This window comes from Vipera ursinii (assembly GCF_947247035.1).
Source record: "Vipera ursinii genome assembly, chromosome: 6".
Lineage (NCBI taxonomy): Eukaryota > Metazoa > Chordata > Lepidosauria > Squamata > Viperidae > Vipera > Vipera ursinii.
Window position 1 is genome coordinate 53,347,439 of NC_139515.1, and position 23,687 is coordinate 53,371,125.

Sequence of the window (23,687 nt, forward strand, 5' to 3'; positions counted from 1 at the left end):
AAGGTGCCAGCCTAATTTCCAAACAGAAGTACAGGCAATTTCCTGCTTTAAAGTCTCCTTTGCAGTCTGGAAACTTACAACTCATATTATCTCAGGGAAGCAAACTCACCCTGGTTATGACTAGGCAGTTGTAACTTGATATATCTGGCGGGTGGCACTTAAGGCTAAGTAAGAAATTATAAATGAGATTTCACCATTTTGGCCCTAGATTGTTTAGGCAGTAGATAGAGCTCCAAGAAGAAAATAAAGACTAGCCTCAATTCTGGTTGGACAAAGCAGTACTGCCATTTATTTTCTTTATTCTGCCAGAGCAATGTATTGATTCTAAAGTCAGTTTATAAAGCAAAGGATTAGGGGAAATAATAATAAAAAACACCTTTGTTGAATTATGGGTCTTAATATAATAGGCCTCTGGTAATTAGCATGTTTTACTATTTTGGTACTTTTATATTTTTTAAGCCACTCTGGGCTGTTTGAGAAGGCAAAATATTTGAAACATTTTTTCCTTCTAATTACTTATTGAAAAACAAAGTATCACACTGGAAATGCTAACATTTTTTTTAATAGAAGTACTGTTAGAAAATAGAGATCTGTTGTCCTATAATCCCTTGCCACAAACTGATTGGGTCTGATGTCAGTGAAATCCAAGGCATCTGGAGGAAACAAAGTTTCCTACTATTGCTGTTAGACAATGCCTGATGTGTTACATAGGTATTTAATTTTAGTAAAGAATCTTTTTACATCTTAGAAGAGTGTTCATAAGAACATTCAGTCTCTTAGCTGTTTAAAACACATTAAGATTTCTTTCACTCAATAGCCATCCTCCATATTATAGAACAGACATGTCAAACACAAGGCCCGGGGGCCGGATCCGGCCCGCGAAGTGCTTTCATGTGGCCCGCGAACCCATCCTGGAAACAGTGAGGGAACGGCCCCCTGCCCAGAGACCCTCCTTCTGCCAGAGACCCTCAGATCTGTCCCACTCCTGCCCAGGCCCCCATAGGCACCCTTGATGCCAACGATGTAGAGCTGGCCACGCCCACCCAGTAGGCCATATGCGCACTAGCCACGCCCACCCAGCAGGCCACGCCTACCCTGGCCATACCCACCCGGCCCCTTGAGGGCAACCACAATGCTGATGCAGCCCTCAATGAAATTGAGTTTGACACCCCTGTTATAGAAGGTGTTGGCCTAGTTACAACTTGGGGCTATGATAAGACAGTATAGCTGAAACTAGGTAGAAAAGATTTCATTAGTCTGCCTTAATCGTGAATATGTAAGGATGGCCTTTGGTAACTTTTTTTCCCCCATTTCTCTAAGGTCTTTGCTGTCGATGTAAGATGGCAATTTCGCAACTTGTAACACTTGAATTCACACTCTGCCAACGTTCAGTCCAAAGATAAGTTAATCATAGCGACATTTCTCACCTTAGCTCCCATTTTCTGGGTATTAACAATCTGGTGCTACATGGTTCTTCACTATATAATTCTATCTAACTCCCAAAGTTAAAAAAAGTGTTTTAAAACACTTTTTAAAAATGCCTCAACCCCGTTGGCTGTTAAGATGTCTAAAGCTTTGTTTCCAGCACAAGGGAAGTTTATTCAAATTCAGCCTCTCTTATCAGCCTCCTGCAGCAAATATAGAAGCCACTTGGCAGAAACAGACAACCTAACAATGTTTATAAATGTCTTGAGGTGACATCATGAGGGCAAGTTATAGGTTCTGCAGCTTGCATAGAAAGAAAACAAATAGGAGAGTACTTGATCGACCAAGTTACATTTCCAGATCTGTCAAGTACGAAAAAGAAAGGTTACATTTCAGAGTCACATTCTGAAAATACCCTCAATTATTGGTTTTTTCACTAAAGGGACTGTGTGTTCTGCTGATGTAACAACCGCAACAGTACAGTCACTTTGAAACAAGCCTTAAGGTTAGAACTAGCACTGGCTTTTTCCATGATAAAAACCTAGTGTTTTTTTTAACTTGCTTAGCAACTAAAGTCAATAGATTGGGGAGGGAGTACTTTTGAATTAGGTGAGGTAGGATGCTAGATAAACAATGAGAGTGGGGTGGGTGGGTGTTTTGGTTTTGTTTTTATAATTTAAGTATGCACTCACCAAGGAGGAAATGATCCAAGGATTGGTTGTATAAGTCCTATAATTGGGATATATTTCATATTTAAAAGAAACCAGTTCTTCCTAAGATTGGTTTATAGTTAATGCAGTGACACTTCAAAGAAACATCTTGATAAGAATAAGCACTGCAGTTTTGCTTGCTTTTAAAATCAGTTATACTATATAACATTATGCTACCCTTAAACAACTAAATTGTGTAAGCATTTTCTTTAGCACTACTCAAATATAGCTTTATGTGGATACAAAACATCTTGAATGTGAAATGTCACAAATATGAACATATTTCAGAAAGAAGGAAGAAGCTCTTTTGAATTGTGTTGAATCCATTTATGTAGTGCTTAGATGAACAATTCTCCTTCTTCTGTAACACTGCTACACTCAGTTTAAACAACAAACATTGGGGAAGTTAATTGAAATGTTATGTTCTTTTCAAAACTGGAATTTGCTGTCATTTGACTCATACAAGCGTGACTAATTTCTAGCCTTCTAACCTATAGAATACAGTTGAAATTCATTTCACAAATGCAACCCCTTCCCAATATATTGCTCATTGGAGATAACTTATGCAAGTTGATGTCCCTTCACACATTTCCAGCAACCTGAGGGTGAAGGGAGTGAAAACCACCATCAAGTCAATTTGTCTCACTACATACTGCAGTCTTCCTCAACCTGGACCTTTCCAAATATGTTAGGAATAGGGTTGCTACAATTATAAAGGCCATGCAGAGTGGGTGATCTGGGAATTGCAGTTATAGCATAACTGAAAATAACAGGCTAAGAAGATTGGCTTACAGAACCTAAGATATATTTTTAATAGGGCTTATTTAAACATTAATAGGAATGTTAACTTTAGGTATTTTGCAAGTTATAAAGCTAGTTTCATCAAGAGGTTGTTCAGCAGCTTGATCTTGAATGGGCCAGGTATGCAATGTCAGTGTCTCTATACCTTCTAACACTTCAGTAGAGTCAGATCACATGGGGCCAATTGTGGTATGTGGGAATTTCTTACATTGGGAAACCTTTGATTGAAGGCAGCAGTGAAGAATGGAAACCCCTGACAAGCTGCAGTTATAAATTAAAACTTTCAATTCATTCCTATCCAGTTTTACTGAACAGAAACTTAACTGACTTCCATGTGCCTAGGTTCAACTCTTTAGACCAGGAAGGAAAAGCATACATACCTTTTGCTGAATGTCATCTTATGATCTCTAAGGGAATCTGGTGTTTGAAGAACGGAAGGAAATCAAACCTTTCTGTTGAGCGGTTAACTTGCTCCTAAAGGCTGTGCAACATTGGTTTTAGTAAATACCAACTGAGCAAGGTATCCGTCAAGCCAGAAATAAGAAGATATATTTTTGGGTTTTTTATTACTTTTCTTGGTGTTTTAAGTGGTGGATTAGGTAAACCACCTTTGTTTGCTATATCCTTGTTCATCAGGCAACCATATAAACATTAATCCTCTGGATTTAGTCGCAAGTCTTGTTTGTTAGAAGTCACTTCAGCAAGATTTCCACATATTCAGAAATTAATGGACCTTTGCATTATCTCCACATTTTGATCAATTTTGAATAGTATTAAAAATTAAAGTGAGACATTCAGTGTGTGTTCTAGGCTCCTCATTCACACTCCAATGATCTCCTTCATCCATCTGTAATGATCATGCTTTTCCCTGCATCTGCTTATCTTCTATAATACATTAACTGGGATTAGAAATAGTTTTTAACTAATCCTATGCAAGCACGACAAGAAATTAAATTAAAATGCCAAGATAGGAAATGATTTATTATAGAGAGAAGAAAAGTTTCTCATCCAAAATATAGAAATCTGTACAACTTTGCCACAATCAATATACATGAACTGTACAAATTTACACCAGTTCATAATTTACCCAAAAAAAGATGACTAACAAAGTTCACAAAATAGATGGTGGTTTGTGGAAAAGACTTTTACCAATTAAGTACAAGGAAATTACAAACCAGACCTCCACTTTCTAAAAATAAGAGGTTTACTCAGTCTTAGAAAACTACAAGCTAGCAAATGTACAGATAGCTGGCTGGTAAAATACACCACAGTTCAGACAGTGTCTTTAAATGGTCTCTCTTTAGCCTGTTGGCATAGCACAGCCTACTCACTTACTACTTTAAAGGCCAATGCAAAACAGCAACCGAACCATTTTCCCCAGTTCATGGCCACTAAGTGTGACTTATGTACAGTTTATACATATTGTTAAGTGCTAGGTAAAAGTCTGGTTGAATAAAATTTCCAGTATTACCATGTTTATAACAAGTCCTGTTACTCAGCTGCCAAAAATGGTAACTTTAAAAAATGTTTAGTGCAAATTCCCTCCGCAACACTTAATGCAGAGAACAATTTTATAGCTATAGACTTAGACTGAAAATGTGGGTGTGCATTTTTTTTTAAAAAGAAGAATGTCTGGGAGAAAACTGCAGTCTATCTGGGACAACTTCAGGCATTAGGAAATCAAGCAATCATCTATACTCACAGGCTATTAAATCACTGAAAGGTACTGTCGAAACTATGGCACTGCCATTATCAAATCAAGTTTACCATCTATGTTGTGCCAGGTCTTCACAGCTGTGACATGGTTTAAATTCCGTAATCCATCCCCAGAGGAGCCCACCCCAAGTAAAAACCAAATTTATCCATCCATTCTATGATGATCCATCCAGAGGCTATTATCTTAACCTGATACAGTCATCATATTGTAGCTCTTTGAGGGGCTGGTTCTGCCCAAGAGGAGTTCTTCCTTACAGCTTATTCGACTGTCTACCATTTGCATGCTGGTGCTACTTTGGCTTGCTCCTGCTGGTGTGGCTTCATACAGCACACAGATCGAGCCATCTTCTCCAATACGATAGGATACTTCATATGGGTCAACCCAAAGAGTAAGTTCGCTTGGCAGAAGCCGGAACAGTTCCTGGCTGCTAAGTCCAATCCGCTGTGCTGCTTGCCCAATCAGGGGATCCATCTTATGGTTGATACGGATACAGCGGTAGCCTGATCCTTTGCATGGCTTTTCAGGGAACCAGTGGTGTTTATAGTGTTCTACAGAATAGAAAAGAGTAATAAACATCACACTTGGCTCTTCACACGTTCAGAAAAAGGAATCATTCTTTTCTGGTGCTTCAATAATAGATGAGGTCTGTTTAGGGTTAGGGTTGACAATCTTTCTTAGTAGCGGTTACTTGGATTACTGCTCTTATAACCTTTATTTAGCCTAGGCTTATCGGAAATGTTATCCAGTGAGTAAGACAATAAAATTGGTAGTGGGGGAAAAGACAGAACAGCATATTAGCTTATTAGTTGATAGCCGGAAAAACAATGCTAACTTTAGCAAAAATATACTGTGAACTATTAAATCATTTTTTTTTAAATATCAAGCTTGTCAATTAATTTCAAGAATAAGTTCACGTCTGTATATAGAAATGCCTATGACAATGAAAGACTATGCTCCAAAATCTCTTTAAGAGCTTCTTATCAAAGTCAGACATCTATTTCCACATGTGTTTAGAATCACTGATCTTAATGGCACCTTCTCATATTACATTATACACAAAATATTACGAAAGTGCATGTATGAAATTTTATGATCAGCAACAATCTAATCTGAAGGTGCTAAATAAAGTACTATTCAAAATACCACATGAAGGATATATTATGTAGAACAATTTAGATGTTTTTCCCCCTTGGAAGATAGTTTTGTACAGCTTTAGAAGTGGTTTACTTTTTTTTAGGGGAGCGGGAGGCACCTGAGATCAAGTGGGTTAAGATATTAGCTGCCTTGTTCAGACTGCTCCTACACACAATTCCCATGCATTTACTTCTTGGACATGGATTAGTCTCCAAAGGAGAGCATTTGGAAATGACTCCTGGTATAGCAACTTAAGTAATCTAACTTAAACCTTCTAGAGCTAACAAAAACATTTCCAAAACTAGCATTGCCAAACCAACCTTTGAAATAATTACATTCAGAAATATTTTCATAACATAAAAAACACATTTTCAGACAGCTTTTCCTTGTTGCTAACACTTAAAAGCTTAATACTTTTATTTAATACTTCATTTATTTACCAGGCTCTTTGCAGGTGACAACACATTTTAACATTAGAACAGAAAAAATATTCAGTAATACAGTATTTCATCATTACTATGTAGCATGTACTTAAATTATGTTAGTAATCTTACTAGGGGTACAGAAAGGCACTACACACACAGAATTACTATAAGTTCTTAAGTCATGTTAGAAAACAAACAAGTTGTCTGGCTTGTGATAAAGCTTCCTGCGGGAAAGTAGTACAGTACTAATCTAACCCCACAATGAAGAGGGGAGACTCAGATACTGCTATAGCTCAACCAAGAAACTAGTGTAATCTTTATTTCCAATTAACAAATATCTATGTTCGTTAAATACCCTCCCATAAGGTATGAAAAATGTATGTTACTGCACCACACAGATAGGTGCATATAATATATTCTTCTCTAAGCTAAAGGTTAAAGAGAAAAGGAAAACAAATGTGGAAAGCCATGCATACCCCCCCACACCTCCCTCCCGTCTGTTCTGCAGTCCTCCAATCTCAAGCAGTTGAAAATGGTAAACAGAGCTCTTCAAGAGGTATGAGAGATATACAGCTTGCAGTCAGTCACTTGTATCTGGGCAGAATGAGAAAAGACCACGTATCTTAAATGAGTTTAAAATGCCACGCAAAATTACTTTGCTCCCTTTAATATAACAAAACCCAATACAAAAATTAGGAGGGGCTATGAGACTTTATATTCAGAACTTAAAAAGTGCGCTTGGCTTTGTATGTTAAGTCTAGGCAATTGTGATCTTTGCGTAGAAACACCAAGAAAGGAAAGAGGAACTGAAGGCAGCTAAAGGGACTTTCCAGACACGCAGAGGTACACAAGTGAAAAATCCCGTTGCACACAAGCAGCACTGAGCAAAATCAAAACCAAACGGAAGTTAAGGCAGTAAACCGCTGTAATATCTTTAGATCACAGTGGGCTAAAGTGATGAATTAGGGCTTCTCCCTAGGCTTGTACAAAACAGAAAGGTCTCCAAGTTTCCTGAGGCAGTTTTGAAGGCTGTTATTCCCATGAACACTCCAATCATGCAACCAGCTTACAGATGGATTATCTTCCCTTCTCTTCCCAATACTGCAGTCTTTCTCCACCAATTGCCCAGTGCCAATGCTGGCTTATCATGGGATCTTTAGCCCCAATAGCTATGGAGGGGCAGCTAGTCGGGGAAGACCGAAATATTACAAAGGTTAACAAACAAGATCTGAGGAATCGCGAGGAGGGGGAGCACTAGAACAGCAGCTGTGCGGTTGTTGCTTACACACAAACACACACACGCTTACTAGGCGGAAGGAGACGAAAAACCGAAGACCTCCCCCACTCCCTGGTTCGGCGGTCTCCCCCCTCACCTGCCAGCAGCTCCTGCAGGCTCTGACTGAACGTCTGAAGCTGCCGCTCGTTCATCAGCCCGTTGGTGCGCAGGAACTTGGAGACGAAGTTCACAGCCGCGGCGATCTCACGTATCATGTTGGCCCGGGTATAAAGGGCGGGATGCATGGAGGCGGAGGGGGCGAGAGGCAGCCAGCTCCGGGGTTTGACCGAGAGTGTTCGGGGCGCGCTCAGGGCCGCCGAAGAGGAACCGAGCGGTGGGGAAGAAAGAGAGGAAAACAAGTCAGGGGGAAGGAGGAGAAGAACGCGATCTTTTCACAAGACTCGGTTTAGGAGGGACGCCCACTCCTCCTCTTCAGCCGCCACCCTCTGACGTAGTTTGGCGGCAGTGCCGGGAAATGCCAGACCCAGCGCCTCAATCATCTCCTACTAAACACGGAGGAAGCGCTTCTCCGTGCAGCGCCTTTTATAACCGCGGCCGAGCTGGCAATGGCGCTTGAAAGGGGCCGAGATCCCGTCCTAACCAATCCGGCGATCGCACCATTGTGACGTCTTGTTGGAACGGAGGGGCACGGGGAGAAGTGATGTCATCTGATTGTAAACAAATGGAACTGAAAGAGGGAGAGGAAGTGAGAGAGCGAGCTTGGTTGCGTTCGTTGAGCGGGGCTGGAAAATAGCAGCGGCGGCGGCGGCGGCGGCGGCGGCCGCTTGAGAATAGAACGCCTCGTACTGTACAAAGACGTTCAGGGCTGCAGTAGCAGCTCGCGCTTGCTGGCTGGCGCTCGCGCACGTCCAAATTGATTTATGTCTTGTTTAAATACGATGCATAACAAGGTTGGGGAAAGACAGGAGGATCACGTTTATCTTACTCAAAGGGTAAAAAACCCAAACGGCTTTTGTTGATCCTGCTGTCGATCGATCTTTTTTTTTCTTTCTTTCATTAAGATCACGCTGCTGAAGTTTATGGCCTATAAACCTCGTCTGGCGTCAGTTAAAATCCATCTGCATTTCTACAAAAGCAAACCCAGTGCATTCCACTGTTACAACCGAGCAGTGTAGCACGGTTCTAATACATGGATCAGTTAGACGTGATTTCTAAGGGACCCGAAATCTGATTGCACGATCGCTGCACATTTTATGTTAACACGGAAGGGAAAACATGGGCGCTAGAAATTGCTTATATCAGGAAATTTCCTCTTAACTGACACCTAAAACCAATTCATTGCTGTTATGCCACAAAAGTCACAAAATGGAAGGTATTTATTTATATCCCTCCTTTATTATTTTTATAAATAACTCAAAGCGGTGAACATATCACTCCTTCCTCCTATTTTCTCCATTTCCAAACCCTCTGAGGTGGGTTGGGCTGAGAAAGTGACTGGCCCAAACCAGCTTGCCTTTCATGCCTAAGATGGAAATAAAATTCAGTCTCTTGGCTTCCAGAGAGATAAATACATACCGATTGAAATGCAGTATTTTTTTTTCATTTAATTGCATTGCTATTTTTTTTACCTTTTACACCCTTCACAAAACCTCAAAGATCAATGAACATCCATAGCAGTAGCTTTCTTAGGTTCTATTCTCATTGAATATTGTATTTTCCATGAATTCCATGTTCAGTATTTAGCACCAATAACATAACCAGAAAGAGAAGGAAGTGTGCCTCCAAAAGTAAGCAATTCATTCAAGCCATTTTGTGTGTGGTACAATTCTGCACAATTTTTTTTCCATGAGAGCTGTTATGCTGTCCTTGAAACCTGTGAGCGAAGTTTCATTAGCTGAATAATAAAATGAGTGCATAGCATTAAGATTGCATGTAGGTGTTTTTGAAACAATATCAGTATCCTTTTAAATGAGATTTCAAAATTTTGTTAAAACTCCATAAATAGGTATTTTAAAAAGATAAAATAGATTTATTGGCACAATGGGTTGTGTTTGCTGTGTTGTTGACTCATTTTAGATTTCTTTGCCATTTCCACTGTGTTTTGTTTAGCCTGGGTACTCTCAGTTTGATTGTTGGAATATGCATTTCTGCTAGCTGGGTTCAAAGACTATAGATTTTAGTTTCAACTGACTCCTCTGTATAACCCACGCATCCTGATTTGCAAAGAAAATAGGTGCACACATTGCTTTCATACAACATTCAATAGTGTACTTTTCATCAGCTATACTGATTGTTTTGATGAAAGGGATTAACTCAGCTATGGGTTTTATGTATTTTAATGTTTTTATATAACTTTTTCTTGTATTACATTTCCATATTTTTTGTTATTTGTTTTGTTTGTAAGCTGCCCAGAATTGTACATTAATGATTATGTAAATTTGAATAATGAATAAACTTCTAGCATTTTGTGATTTTTCTCTACTGATTCTGTTCAGTTTTATTTTCTTAAGCACAAAGTTGGTTCCCCATTAAGAAAACTGAGGTAGCTGCCTCGACAGATTTTGGATATCATGAACAGGCACAAAGCAGTAAATTATTAGTTTACTTATTGTAATTGACAGGGAAGATGATAGTTACTTTTACAGTTTCTGCGTCTAGCTTGACTATTAGCTGTGTCATGGTGGCATTGCATCAATTAATACTCTGCATTAAACAACAAAGTGTTCTAGGTTGGCATGATCCATTTATATTGACTTAAGTCTCATTGTAAGGTTGTAGGCCAGATGTCTTTGCTTATTAATATAAGTAGAGTCAGTCAGGGCAGTGAAATGAGCTTTATATACATTTAATAAAGAAATATAAGCCACATATTTTTATTCAATTAGAGGCAAGTCAGTCCTATACTAAATAATTCCTCCAACCTTATGAAGCATATTGTCTCTCTCTATAAAGCATGCCCTATCTGTTGGGAAATAATTCCTTTCAGTTGAGAAGGTGTATGTCTAGAACATGCCCTCAGAATTTAAAGCCCACGCTTCTTGACTAATTAAAAAACACTTCTCTGCATAAGGCTTTAACTCTAACCGTGAACTTTAACTCTGAAAGCTATGTACAATGACCTTCTTTCAGATTTTGCTTGCAAAGTGAAATATTGAGTAGTTTGCAGTTACATGGTTGAAGGGAGATTCTTCGTCTGCTTTAGGGAAACAACAAGGTTAAAATACATTTTTGTTTACCTAGTACAATCATCCTGTTTCACTACCCTACATGAAATCTGTCACTGTGGTGCCGACTTCATCATGCCTTCTCCTGAATAAAGAAAAATCAATTATTTAGATAAGCCATAGGAAGTACTCTTGAAAAACTGAAGCACAAACCCAAACCAAATAGCTTGGTTTAACACAAACCAAGTAGCTCCCCCATCTGCTTTCTGTGGCTTTCAGGCAAGACCAAAATAACTTCACATTTGATGCACTCCTATTTTGCTGCCTCTGAAAAAGGCCTTTGAGAAATACAAAGGCTCTCTTATCGGCTCAATAGTTTGGCCTGGCTAGTTAAGAGCTGCTTGGGAGCATCTCACATATTTTCAGAGGACAAGAGGATTGTGTACGTTCCATGCTCATGGAACGATACTGGCATTTGCTTTCACAAGTATTAAGAGGTGCAAATGTTGAAGCTGAAGCGAAAGCCATTGATGTCAAATACAGCAAGTTTTCTCCAATGTAAAGGGATATACACTTTCAAAAGAATAAAAGAAACACAAGGCATGCCACAGGTTACACTATAGCTCTTAAGCTTTTTACCATCCTCCTCTTTCTAAATAACCAAATCCTATTTTGCATATACTGAATATTGACAAGGACACATTGTTAGAAATGGGAGGACCTATAAGGCCTCTTTCATTGGCAGCATACTTTTTTCTCATCTATCAGCTGTCCACCCAGACAGATTCCCTCAATGCGTTATTATGAAGAGGTCCTCAGAGCAATGCACAGTGGCAGCTGCCTATGTAGATGGGCACTTCCGCCACTTCATGAAGCATCTTTCTTAACACCCATCAGAATGAGACTTATAAGAAGCCAGCTGACAAGTAGCATCACAACTCCTACTGAAAAAGAATCCTATGGCCAAGCTGCTCCAGAGTCATGCACTTTGTTTATGCACTGAAGTGGCAATTCAGGATTGATGGATCTGGAGCACAGGAGGTGGTTTCTTGGCACCAATTTAACTGGCTATCCAGCTCTGCCACCTAAAACAGCATTCTTCACTGACCTTAATGGTTTGCTGATCTTAACCCTTTTGCTATCAGTATTTGCAATCAACCAGTGTACACGGGCAGATTACTCAACTGACAATTTTTTATCTGATCTTTCTTTTTTTGTTTTCTTGAACATTTCTTGTTGTGTCAGCTTTTTCCCAAAGAGATCACTTGTTCTGTTTTGGGCTTGGTCTCTATGTTAGGAAGGTTAGAGTAAAGAATGATATTTCTTAGTCTTTCTGCCAAGTTGCTGTGGAATATGATATAATACACAATAAAATAAAGTGCCAGCATAAAAACACTTTTCCTCACACATTAAGAAGGAAGTTAAATGGTACCAAGCTACTGTAGTTCCAAAATGAATTGAAGGAAGTCTTGTCTTCCTTAGTGGAAAGGCTTGGTTTTCTTACCATAAGCAAAATCAGTATCTTGTACTTTCAGCCAAGAAATTAGAGCCACTTTCAGAGTATCTTAAAGATTCAAATCAGCATTTGTATTTTCAATAATACATTAAAAATAAACTGAGCCATAAGAATCTCTGGTGGGAAATTATTCCAGAGGGCAGGAATTGCAAAAGACTAGACACATTTCCTGGATCCCACAAGATGACATTCTAGAATTGACAGGGCCCAGATTACACCCTGGACCAATCTGAATGAGCAAAGATGACTGGGGATATATAGTCCCTCTGGTAGAGCAGTAGGGCCACAAGCACATAACATGGTGCCTCCATCACTGCCTGTGCCAGTGCATTTAGACCAATTATAGCTTCTGGATGATCTGCAAAGGCAGCCCCATGAACAACTAATTACAATACTGTAATAAGGGTCGCGGTGGCTCAGTGGGTTAGGACGCTGAGCTTGTCGATCAGATGGTCGGCAGTTTGGCAGGTCAAATCCCGAGTGCCGCGTAACAGAGTGAGCGCCTGTTACCCGTCCCAGCTTCTGCCAACCTAGCAGTTCGAAAGCACGTAAAAATGCAAGTAGAAAAATAGGGACCACTACGGCGGGAAGGTAACAGCATTCCGTGCGCCTTTGGCGTCTAGTCATGCCGGCCACATGACCACGGAGATGTCCTCGGACAAGCGCTGGCTCTTCGGCTTTGAAACGGAGATGAGCACCGGCCCCTAGAGTTGGAAATGACTAGCACGCATGTGTGGGGGAACCTTTACCTTTACCTAATCTAATCATGAGTGACTTCCAAAGAGCCTCCCAATTCAGGACTTTTCTGTATTTTTCAAGGACTCTTTTCCAGACACTATCAGGACCCCAGACATGATAATAAAGGCACTTTTTAAATGTCTTGCAAAAAACTGGGGCAAGTCTGATCTTCAGGGATTGGTATCTCAAAGGGCAGGTGCCAAGGCAGAAAAAGCCCTCCTCCTAGGTCCCACGGGACAACTGTCAAGACTGATTTGTACTTTCACCTATATTCCGCTTTGCTTGCAGCTTGACAAAGAAAAGGGAGGAGGTGGGATGGAATGCAAGGGGGGGAAATTGCATCTAAGGATTGTTGATTTCCGTGAGACAGTGCTCCAACCTAATGACACATCGAACAGGTGTCTTAGCGTGGCTCTGATTCCCATAACAAAATGAACAGAGGTGATTGGTGGATGTAATGGATTGTGGGTGGCCCTTAGGGAAAGTAAGGATTAACTGTGCTAACTTTTGCATGGGAAACCCAGAGCTGGTTTCACTTTGTCTGTGCCAATATGGTTTATTCAGTAAAGTTTATACTCTCAGTAAAATAATGTCCCAGGATTTTCTGTTTTTTGGATCCGCCAGCTGGACAGTTGACTATCTTATGGATGGGACTCAGAACACACCTTTCCTGCTGGATCTAATAAGACAGATAGATACCAGTGGAGATAGATGGCCAAGTAAGTAACCTTTGGTACTTCAATAAGGAAGGCAGGAGGAAATGGAATGGCAACAGAAGGGAGGTTAGGATCACTTCCACATAAGATTTTGAAACAACTTCTAAGGCAATATCATGTTTCTGTCATAGCACATCATGCTTGTCCTCAGGCAGCCAATCAATTAAATTCTGGCTCATCTGCAGCATAGCACAGACCAGAAATGTCTAGATTCTAGATGATGGTGATGATGATGATGATTAAAATTTCAATATTTAAAAGCAAAAACTTACCTTTTAAAAAGCAAAAAAAAAAAATAGGAAAAGCAAATAGAAAACAAAAAATATTAGCAATCTATAATTTCAAACAGTCGTTATAGTGATCCAAACCATTATTATAATCAAACTAACTAAGTCATTAACAAAAGTAGTCCGTATGACAAGAATCATAAATTGCCATAAACAGTTAGAAGACTTTCTATCTTACCTAAAAAGTTCTATTTGGAGCTAACAAATCAAGCAAGACCTAATATAGTAAAAGTATTGTGTTAAGAGAAATCCAAATGATTCAGTATGAGTCCATATGCAGAATGCTAATTCATGAATGGTTTGCAAGTTGAATTAAATTCTATATTTTAGATCAGAAATTATTTTTATATTGATGCATACTCCCATAGTACAGCTTGCTCTTCTTCTAAAGAGAAAATTAGGTATATTGCTAGTAAGTGAATAAACTATTCTTGCATTTATCACATAGAAAATATACTTTGCAGGATATAAAACCTAATGACATTTAAAAGAAAAATAGCTGGCAGAAAACAAATCCTTCTTTAAGATTAATATTCTATAACAAATCATCTTTCATAACTGTTGAACTTTATAACTTTGTCACCAAATGTGCAAGAATGATCTGGTTTGATTATTGTACTTCCAACTATTTTTAAAAAATGAATTATCTAGTTTGGCAATCGGCAGCACAATAATATACCAATGATGAAACATTTATACTAATTTTCTTTAAGTATTATATTGATAGTAAATTTAATATTTATCTTCCATCAATATCCCCATTGTTGCATATCAATTGTGCTCTCCAGATTCTGCATCCATTTAATCATACACACAATTTCTGATTTGGATTTCAATACCTTTTTGTAAACAAATCCCCCAAAACATTCTGAGTTGTGCCTTATTAGTTTTCACTTCAGTCAAATTTCTAAGTATTCCTTGTTATTGTCTTTATAATTCATACTGGTGCTACTTTTCAGGACACTGAAAACAAGGAGGTGATTTTGACCATTCCAAAGAAATAGTCTTGAAATTTTTCATCTTTGTTTCATTGTCTTGCAGTCCATACAAGTTATTATCTCTCCCATGATCTTTTTTTCATGAAAATATATTTTCCATGAAAATAAATATTTAATATTGAAGCAAGAAACAAATCTGGGACAATTCTTTTTCTGTGTTTTTCTCATTCTTTTTACATGGTGGTTGATCACTGAATAATCTCTGGTTTCTGGCTGAAGGTCCAAAGAACTTGGAGGTAGGCAGTTTTTCAATCGCTAGACATTCCTTGCTCTCCCCTTCCACCAGCCTTTATTTTCTGAAGTTGAAATCTTTAACTGGGCAAATTGACTCAGTTTCAACAGCATGACAATTGTGCTACTTACAAATGCATGGCAACAACATTGGTACAGATGGGGAACTGATTCAATGCAGGGTTTGGAATTGTAACTAATCAGCTGGAGAAACATTAGAGGGTTCTTAATGCTACAGGTTGGCTGCTTAAGAACAAATGTGTTTCAGCTTCTATGTTTTTCTATAGACCTGATGACTGAAACCAGTGATGACTTTAAAGTGCCCAGGAAGATAGCAGGATGCCACTGGGGCTAGAAAAAAAATCTGCAGATAGTGTTTCATCGCCCCTACTTTAAATTAATGTGAAATCCTATTACCCTTCCATCAAAAATGTCTATGGTGAACGTAAGTCTGTCCCATTTTGTTTTTGGAGGAATACCTTGAATTAGGTGATACTGAAAGCTGACCTAAGATGATTATGTAAGCATCGTGGTTTAATGGATGTTCAATCACAAACCTAACTGGGCCAGTTTTTCACTTGCAAATGATTAGTCTGCTCTTCTATTTGGAATCTTGTTTACACTGTGGTTTTTCTAGCACTATTATATGACACTTCTAAACATATAATACTTGAAGACTTTTACTCATTCTTTTTTAAAATACAAAGGTAAACCAAACTCCAGAAGAAGCAAGTGGAAAATTACTTCTGTAACAGTGCCAAGAAAACTGCATGGATCTCTCCCTGAAACTCAAGCTTGCCATGAATTTGGCCCAAGATCTCCTCTTTTTTAAATCTATGTTTGTGGAAGCAATTTAAAAGCAGTGTGGCACTGTATAGCATTACCTATTTTAATGTAAAAAGGCATGGCTGTTTTTAAATGCTTTTTTGGATTTATAGTAAATACATAATATAGGTGATTAATTTGCTTTTAAAAAAAATTCTTGCTCTTAAAGTTTGCCACCTGTCCCTGAAATTTCTCTCATCCAGTACTAAAACCTTTGAGAGATCAATAAGCCCCATGCAAACTGGGGTGGGGGGAAGCAATAATGATATATATTTTAGTATGTAGATTTCTCAGCAGAAATATAAAATCAAGAACTTGAATTTAAGAAATACATGCAGAACTATTTTTAATTTCCAGTTATAATACCATTACTTTTTGTTCATTTTTGCTGTAGTGTAGCTCAGCTGTTATCAGTGTGTTCACTGCAATTAGAAAATTAATGTACTTGGACAAGAGACTAAAATACTTAATTAGTACTGCACCACTGGTGAACATTTTCTCCAATATATAGCCCCATAAAGTGATGATAAAATCAAATGTTTATTGCTAATATGCATAGGGAAAAGAGAAGTTTTAAGAATTAGCTAATAACTACCAGAATAAAAGATTTCTAAAATTAAAAGGAGCAATTTAGATTCAACAAAAAGGTTAGGAATGAAAGGGGAGATATCTCTATAAAGAGATATTACAGAAAATTTCTAGCATTAGAATAGCTGAAGAACACACATTTTCCTTATGTGGTAGGATTAGGATATATTCTGTATCATCTAATCATTACTATAATACAATTCCTCACATAACTTGGCTTCAGTCCTATCCTGTTTACCTAACCAACAGTTTCATTGTAATTTATGGCAGTTTACACTTCATAAGCAGATTCTTTGTGCCAGAATCAAGTTCTTGCTAATCAAATGTGCACACTATGATAGGAGATAGAAATGAACAAAAAGAAATTGCTTGATAATAAGGAGATGAAAATGGGGAATATCATTAAATACAATATGCCAGCATGCATCTCTGCCTTATGAAGAAAATTGTCTTGACACAAATACAAGAACAATATGCTTGAAAAAGAGTGAAAACTTGTAGGGATACTGTATATTCTATTTATTTATTTTTTACAATGAAGTGCTATTTTCCCATTATTTGATTAAACCTTAAGAGTTTTACTTCTCCATCTCCCATTGAATGAGCAGATGCTAAAACCACAGGAGATCATTCTAATCCCCAGGTGCTTTCAGAACAATGGCTTCAGTTAGTCTTATTCCAAAGAAACCACCAACAGAAACCAGAAATATAGGGCAACCGCCTAACGTTTATGGAAGCACTGCTACATGTTTTACCTGATCCATCTAAAGTTAAACTACAAGAGAGGAATAACTATACAGACAAGTTAAAAAGTAAGGACTCCTTTGAATCAAGATTGATCCTTGGTGACTTCATAGACTTCATATAGTATCTATCTAAATTTTCTTGGCAATATTACAGAATTCTTCTAGGTTGCTTTTTCAACTATCAGTCTGAATTCTTACTCTGATAGTCCCTAGTAGTCATTGCCATCACCACCATAGACTTCTGCAATCATATTTTCATTCAAAAGTCTATACAGTAGCATTTCCTAATTTGGTGCCTTCTAAAAATCTTGACTGACATTTCCATTGTGGGAGTAGTAGTTAAATATATCTGGAGGCTGCTTGTGAAGAGAGAAATTATAACAGAAATTATGTAATAGGATATATTTTATATTTTTCCAGTCCTGAAATATAAACACAATTTTCCTTTTTTATTACACTTCAGTACAATATTCATTTATTTATTTTCTGCCAATGTTATTTTTACAAATAACTCAAGATGGTGAACATACTGTACCTAATACTCCTCCTGCCTCCTGTTTTCCCCACGACAATACTATGAGGTCAGTTGTGCTGAAAGAGAGTAACTAGCCCAAAGTCACTAGCCAGCTTTCGTATCTAAGGCATGACTAGAACTCACCCTCTCATAGTTTCTAACCTGGTGCCTAACTACCAGACCAAATTAGCTTTATAAAAATACCTTTATCCTGTGCTTTGAGATTACATGAATTTAAACTTTATACAATACCTGATCTCATACAAATACACAACCATACAGAAATCATGTGGACAATATTACAAAGCACTTGTACTACAAAAGTATACAAATCACTACCACCATCAGTAAGTCTGTACTCAGACCATTTCCAGAGTTTCAGAAATACAAACAATATCTGTATTCTGTTTGGTAAAAGAAGAAATTTTGTGAAAGGGATGATCAGGCCTTATGACCAAATGGTATAAAAATCAAAGGCAAAAAGTTAAATTACAAACAAAAACGGCATTATCTAATACCAGTCTACCATCTACCATATCACAAGACCAGCCAATTTATGTATCATAAGCCAAAAATAATAAACACCCTCTAGAAAGTCCTCTCCAGAACAAATTTCTTAAACAAGACAAGACAAGTCAAAGAACAGTCTGCTGTTCATAAGCTGTTATTTGCATGTGGGTCTCAATTATGTATTATCTCGTGCATACTAACTTGGAAGCAAGCCCCATTAATTGCATGTGCAATTACTCCCAAGTTATTATGCAAAGGATCATTGCTCTATGTATTCAACTCTTACTTGGCTCCCATTCAGCGTACCTCACCCAAAGAAACATTAGGCTGGAGAATAAATGAAGAAGTAACATTTCCAAAGCTACCATTTTGTTCTGCAGACAAGTTAGTATCATATCTGATACTAAAACCAATCTTCTTCCTCTTCCCCTCTCCAAACCAACTGGTGTACTTCAAAGTCTTGCACATATACAACCACACACGCGAAAGTAGCAAAGCATGGTTGTACAAGTAATAAGAACACTTGTTGTACAGGTAACAAGAACAAGCTTTTCTTGTGTGGAACAATTAAAGTTCAACATGGGCGGTTGAATGGGCAGAAGAAAAATCATATTTTGTCCCCTCAAAATCTTAAACTGAAATTATAGCAAATGTGAAAGGGGTTTCAAATGAAAGGTTTGCTGTGGTTGATATTTTCTTAGTAAACTATAATCTAATTGGGTCATTATGAGATTTAGTATAAAAAATATACACTGCAGAGTGTCTATAGGTGGGATAACAGCATCAAGGCAAACCTCACTTGCATCAGACCAATCTATGAATTGAACTAATTCTTACACAGTAATTGAGTTTATGTGTTTCTTTGAAATCTAACAAATATACTGTTGCTGGTATATGTCTGACATTTTGCATGTTTATTCTGAATTTCTTAAACTTTAGAAAATTGTCAAGGATTCTCTCTCATATGCACACAAACATTATAATGTGTCTTCTGTGGAGGTGCATGAGCCTGCATAAATGTTTAAATGGCAAGAGAGTCAGAAAATGTGATGCTTCTTTTTTAATAAGAAGACCAAAGCCATGTTAGTTGAGCAGGCAATTTTTTATTATTATTATTATTATTATTATTATTATTATTATTATTATTATTATTATTATTATTATTATTATTATTATTATTATTATGTTGCAATCTACATGACCGCATTTTGAGAAGCTTAAGCTGCTACACAAGTCAAAACTTGTATTGCAGAGTCCAATATCAGCTTCCCACTTATGGATTATATTGGAAGCAGTCAGTGTGTCTCCTTGCACAGGAGGATACTTATTTCTCCTTGTCCTGCATGGCTGTAGTACTTTAGCAAAGCCTCTAGAGTTTAGACAACGTCAAAAAAATAAAGGTATTCTTCCTTAGTTTTGTCATTTTGGAGCAATGGTACTATAAAACGCACAGGCACACACACTTCAACTTTATGAGACATATTAATATTAAAGTATATCTCATTTTTCTACTAAAGAAAACAAAAAGATCTTTAAAAAAGAATGACAAATAACCAAGAAAGAAGAACCAAAAAAGTTACTGTTGATGAAAGGAACAGGCAATTCTTTTTCAGTGTGTACAGTGGAATTTCTTATTCTTCATTTTCCTTTTTTAGCAGCCCACAGTTTTGGAAAATATAACTGCAAGAATGAGAAGTCTAAAAGGTTAGTAACTGTTGTGGGCTTCGTGTGATAATTTGACCTTTCTCTTTTATAATCTGTACTGAAAAGGGGGTTATGTGTATTTCTATTATAAATATAATTTAAACTTAAAAACAAAAAGTTCTATTTGGGAGAGATTTTATTATTCATTGTCTATATTTCTATATTCTACCCCAGGGGACCCCAACCTTTTGGGTACCAGGGACCAATTCTGCGGAGAAAGATTTTTCTGCAGACTGGGGGGGCGTGGTTTTGTGTTCAGCCTACATACTGCGTTTGTGGCTTTGCTTGTTTGTGCAGCACGGTTGTGTTGTGATTCAGGGTCAGCCTGTGGGTTCGGCAGTTGGGTCGGACGACTCAGAGGAGGAGGGGGGTGTTGAAGAGCTTGCTGATGAGAGCCCTCAGCCAGGCCCCTCCCACCTGGTCACGACGGAGACCCAGCTGTGTGAGCCTGACAGCGTGGATGAAGATGACCCACAGCTGGCCCTGTTGAAGGACGCCCGACGCAGGAGGCAGTCAATCAGGAGAAAACAGAGGAAGGCAATGGGGCACCTCGGAAGGAGGCAGAGAGAAGCCACGCCCTGAACTGTATAAAAGGGGAATGCGTGGGAGGGCTGGTTTGCTGAAGGCAACCGCTTGAATAGTTCCTGTTTCATAGCTCCTGTTTCATGGTTGGTGTCTTGTTTTGCTCTGTTTTATGTTAATAAATTTGGCAGGCTTAATTCCAGCCTCTTGCCGTTTGTAAAGGGGTTGTCCCTGCCTTTTCTGCAGGGCCGGTAGCAGGCTGGTACAGAACAGGTTGCTGGCATGTCGCAACCCAGTGCCGGTCCATGGACCCGGGGTTTGGGACCGCTGTTCTAGCAGATCTTAAGAGCACTACAAAAAGTTTAAACCTAGAAGCATTTTATGCAGGTAGAAAGAGTAGACCTTCTATGGCACAGAAATGGATATCATCTTGACATTTCTGTCCCTACCTGCAGATATACCTGCTTAAAATCATAAACAAATAAAAAAACCACTTTGTAGAGTTACTGGGATGAGGAAATTACACAGGATTAAAAAAATAATCTCCAAGAAAGAAAGATTTGGAACAACTTCCAAGAATGTCTCTTCAAGTATGTCAGGAATTGTGCAGAGATCTCCTTGAACTAACAGGAAGTTGCACAGACAAAAAGGGTACTGAGAGCAGCAAAGTTCACACAGTAACCACACAGATACACTGAGGTGTGAAAAACAGAATACTTTACTTTGTGGTGTAATACAAAGCACAGTCAAAAATAAAACAGTCCAGGTCATACACGTGTAAAGAACAGATAAACGATAGTAACAGTCCAAGGAGTATTCCAAATACAAAGTCTTCTTACCGGTCCAAAGGTCAAAACACAGTTGTTCAGGTTTAACTCAGTAGCAAACCAACAATAGCAGTAACAGAGTAACTAACAGTGAAAAAACAGCGAGAGCAGAGAGAGAGTAACTACGTCCCTAGCTCCCTCTTATGGCCATTGGGAGGCAAACACACCCTTGGCCAATCATCACATTTAAAGTGATATCATAAGGTAAAGGTAAAGGTTCCCCCGCACATGTGTGCTAGTCGTTTCCAACTCTAGGGGCTGGTGCTCATCTCCAAAGAGCCAGCGCTTGTCCGAGGACGTCTCTGTGGTCATGTGGCTGGCATGACTAGATGCCAAAGGCGCATGGAATGCTGTTACCTTCCCACCATAGTGGTCCCTATTTTTCTACTTGCATTTTTACGTGCTTTTGAACTGCTAGGTTGGCAGAAGCTGGGACAAGTAACAGGCACTCACTCTGCTACGTGGCACTCGGGATTCAACCCGCCAAATTGCCGAACATCTGATTGACAAGCTCAGCGTCCTAACCCACTGAGCCACCGCGTCCCTTAAGTGATATCATACATCATGGCTTATATATTTCCAACCCATCCAGGTAGGCTTAATCATATGCCTAACAAAGTATATTCTAAACATTCTGTAAGGATACAACACAGCATTGTACTTACTTCCAAGAGACTGAGAGTAGAAACAAGATATTAGGACTCTGTTGCCCTCCTAATCCTGCTGTATTATATAACCCTCTGTAGTCCTAGCCATAATGGCCCATAATGAGGAATACTAGGAGTTGTAATTCAACAACATTTGGAGGACCTCTGATTTGTTGTCTGTGTTGGAGGTTTTAAAATTGCATTCAGTGGAAATCTAAGGTTACTCAAGAAGGTTCTGCAAGACTAAGAAGGAAAAAAAAACCCTCTTTCTATAGGAACTAAAACTTTTTTGTTTTTTGTGGAGAATTCTCCCTCTGCTGATCTTGGGCAGGTTTTCAAGATACTATTACTATAGTCTACAAAAATAAAATTTTTGGAATCTCTGTGATGTTTCTTTGTTAACGTGGACTAACCTGAAGGGCTGACATCAATCTATAAAGCCAGTCCACGTTTTTCTTGTCCCATCTTATACTAAACACAATCAAGGTGGAGTTATTTTGAATTTCTTTCTCATGCTTACTTCAATCTCTGCATAATATAATTAATTTTCCAAGTGCCTCCTTAATGGTTTCTTCACTCCTTCCTTATTAATGGCTTTCATACTTTCCTCAGGGTCATCTCTAATTTTTTTTAATCCCATTTATATCCCACCCTTCTCCGAAGACTCAGGGCGGCTTACAATCTAAGCACAAATCAAATGTGCTTAGCAATAGCCTTCATTCTATGTATATGCCTGCTTATTAGGACTTTCAGGGGGCCCCAAGCGGCATTATTACAAAGTCAGCTTATTGCCCCCAACAATCTGGGTCCTCATTTTACTTACCTCGGAAGGATGGAAGGCTGAGTCAACCTTGAGCCTGGTGGGATGCGAACCTGTACTAATTGCAGGCAGCTGGTGTTACTTAAGGAGGCATTAGCCCACTGCTCCACCAAGGCTCTTAGAAATTTCCTTAGAAATACCTATTTCAGAATGTGTAGTATGGTTTCCCCAGATTTCCCACAACAAACTAGAGGGAAATTTTCAAAAAGGGTCTCCCACAACCACTGAAAGGATCCAAGCATCACTTATTGGCCATCCTGTTATGTAACTTCCCTTTCTCTCTTGGCTGGGACATATTGTAGGATATTTCACAAATAAAGCATGGGTCTTCCAACTTTTCCCCCATCCCCACTATATTGTTGCAGTTTTCTTATCCTTATTAATTACTAATAACTTTGTCCTAGCACCATACCCTCCCCAGTCCCTCCACTATGGGCTGGACTGCAGGATAATATCTGCACATTGCCATTCAAATATTCAATTGTTTTCTGGCTGAGTCTTTGAGAACTGGCTCAGATTAAGTCCTATACACTGAGGTAGTCATTCAAAACCTTTTGAAGATGAAGTTAGACACTTAAATAATGTAAACAGAGCTTTAAATGGCAGAATAGGGAGTGGTGCAACCAGAAGTACTCTGTGCTGTCAAAGAGCAGAAACAATTATGACAGAGCAAATGGCCCTGTTATAGACAAAGTCACCTATACTTTTCTAGAGACAAGTAATTATGGAAAAAAATGCCAAAAGGATTATGCCTAATGCATATGTCAAGTAACAGCCCCTTTAGACTTCACTGTATAAATGCAGATGACATCCTTAATATATTATATGATGTTTGAGGGAGATAAATGGCAAACAAAGTCCTTATGTGTAAACACCAAGAGATGA

At 38.5% G+C, this 23,687-nt stretch overlaps 1 protein-coding gene across 1 annotated transcript; it reads right to left on the reverse strand.

Annotated features, from left to right (window-relative positions):
- Positions 1–3,890: 3,890 nt before the first annotated feature.
- On the reverse strand, positions 3,891–8,014 carry BTG1 (BTG anti-proliferation factor 1). Its single transcript, XM_083365482.1, has 2 exons — positions 7,586–8,014; positions 3,891–5,201 (listed from the first exon to the last, which is right to left on the reverse strand). The coding sequence occupies exons 1-2, from the start codon at positions 7,731–7,733 to the stop codon at positions 4,837–4,839; spliced, it is 513 nt and encodes a 170-aa protein (XP_083221608.1). The 5' UTR covers positions 7,734–8,014; the 3' UTR covers positions 3,891–4,836.
- Between the last annotated feature and the right edge of the window lie 15,673 nt (positions 8,015–23,687).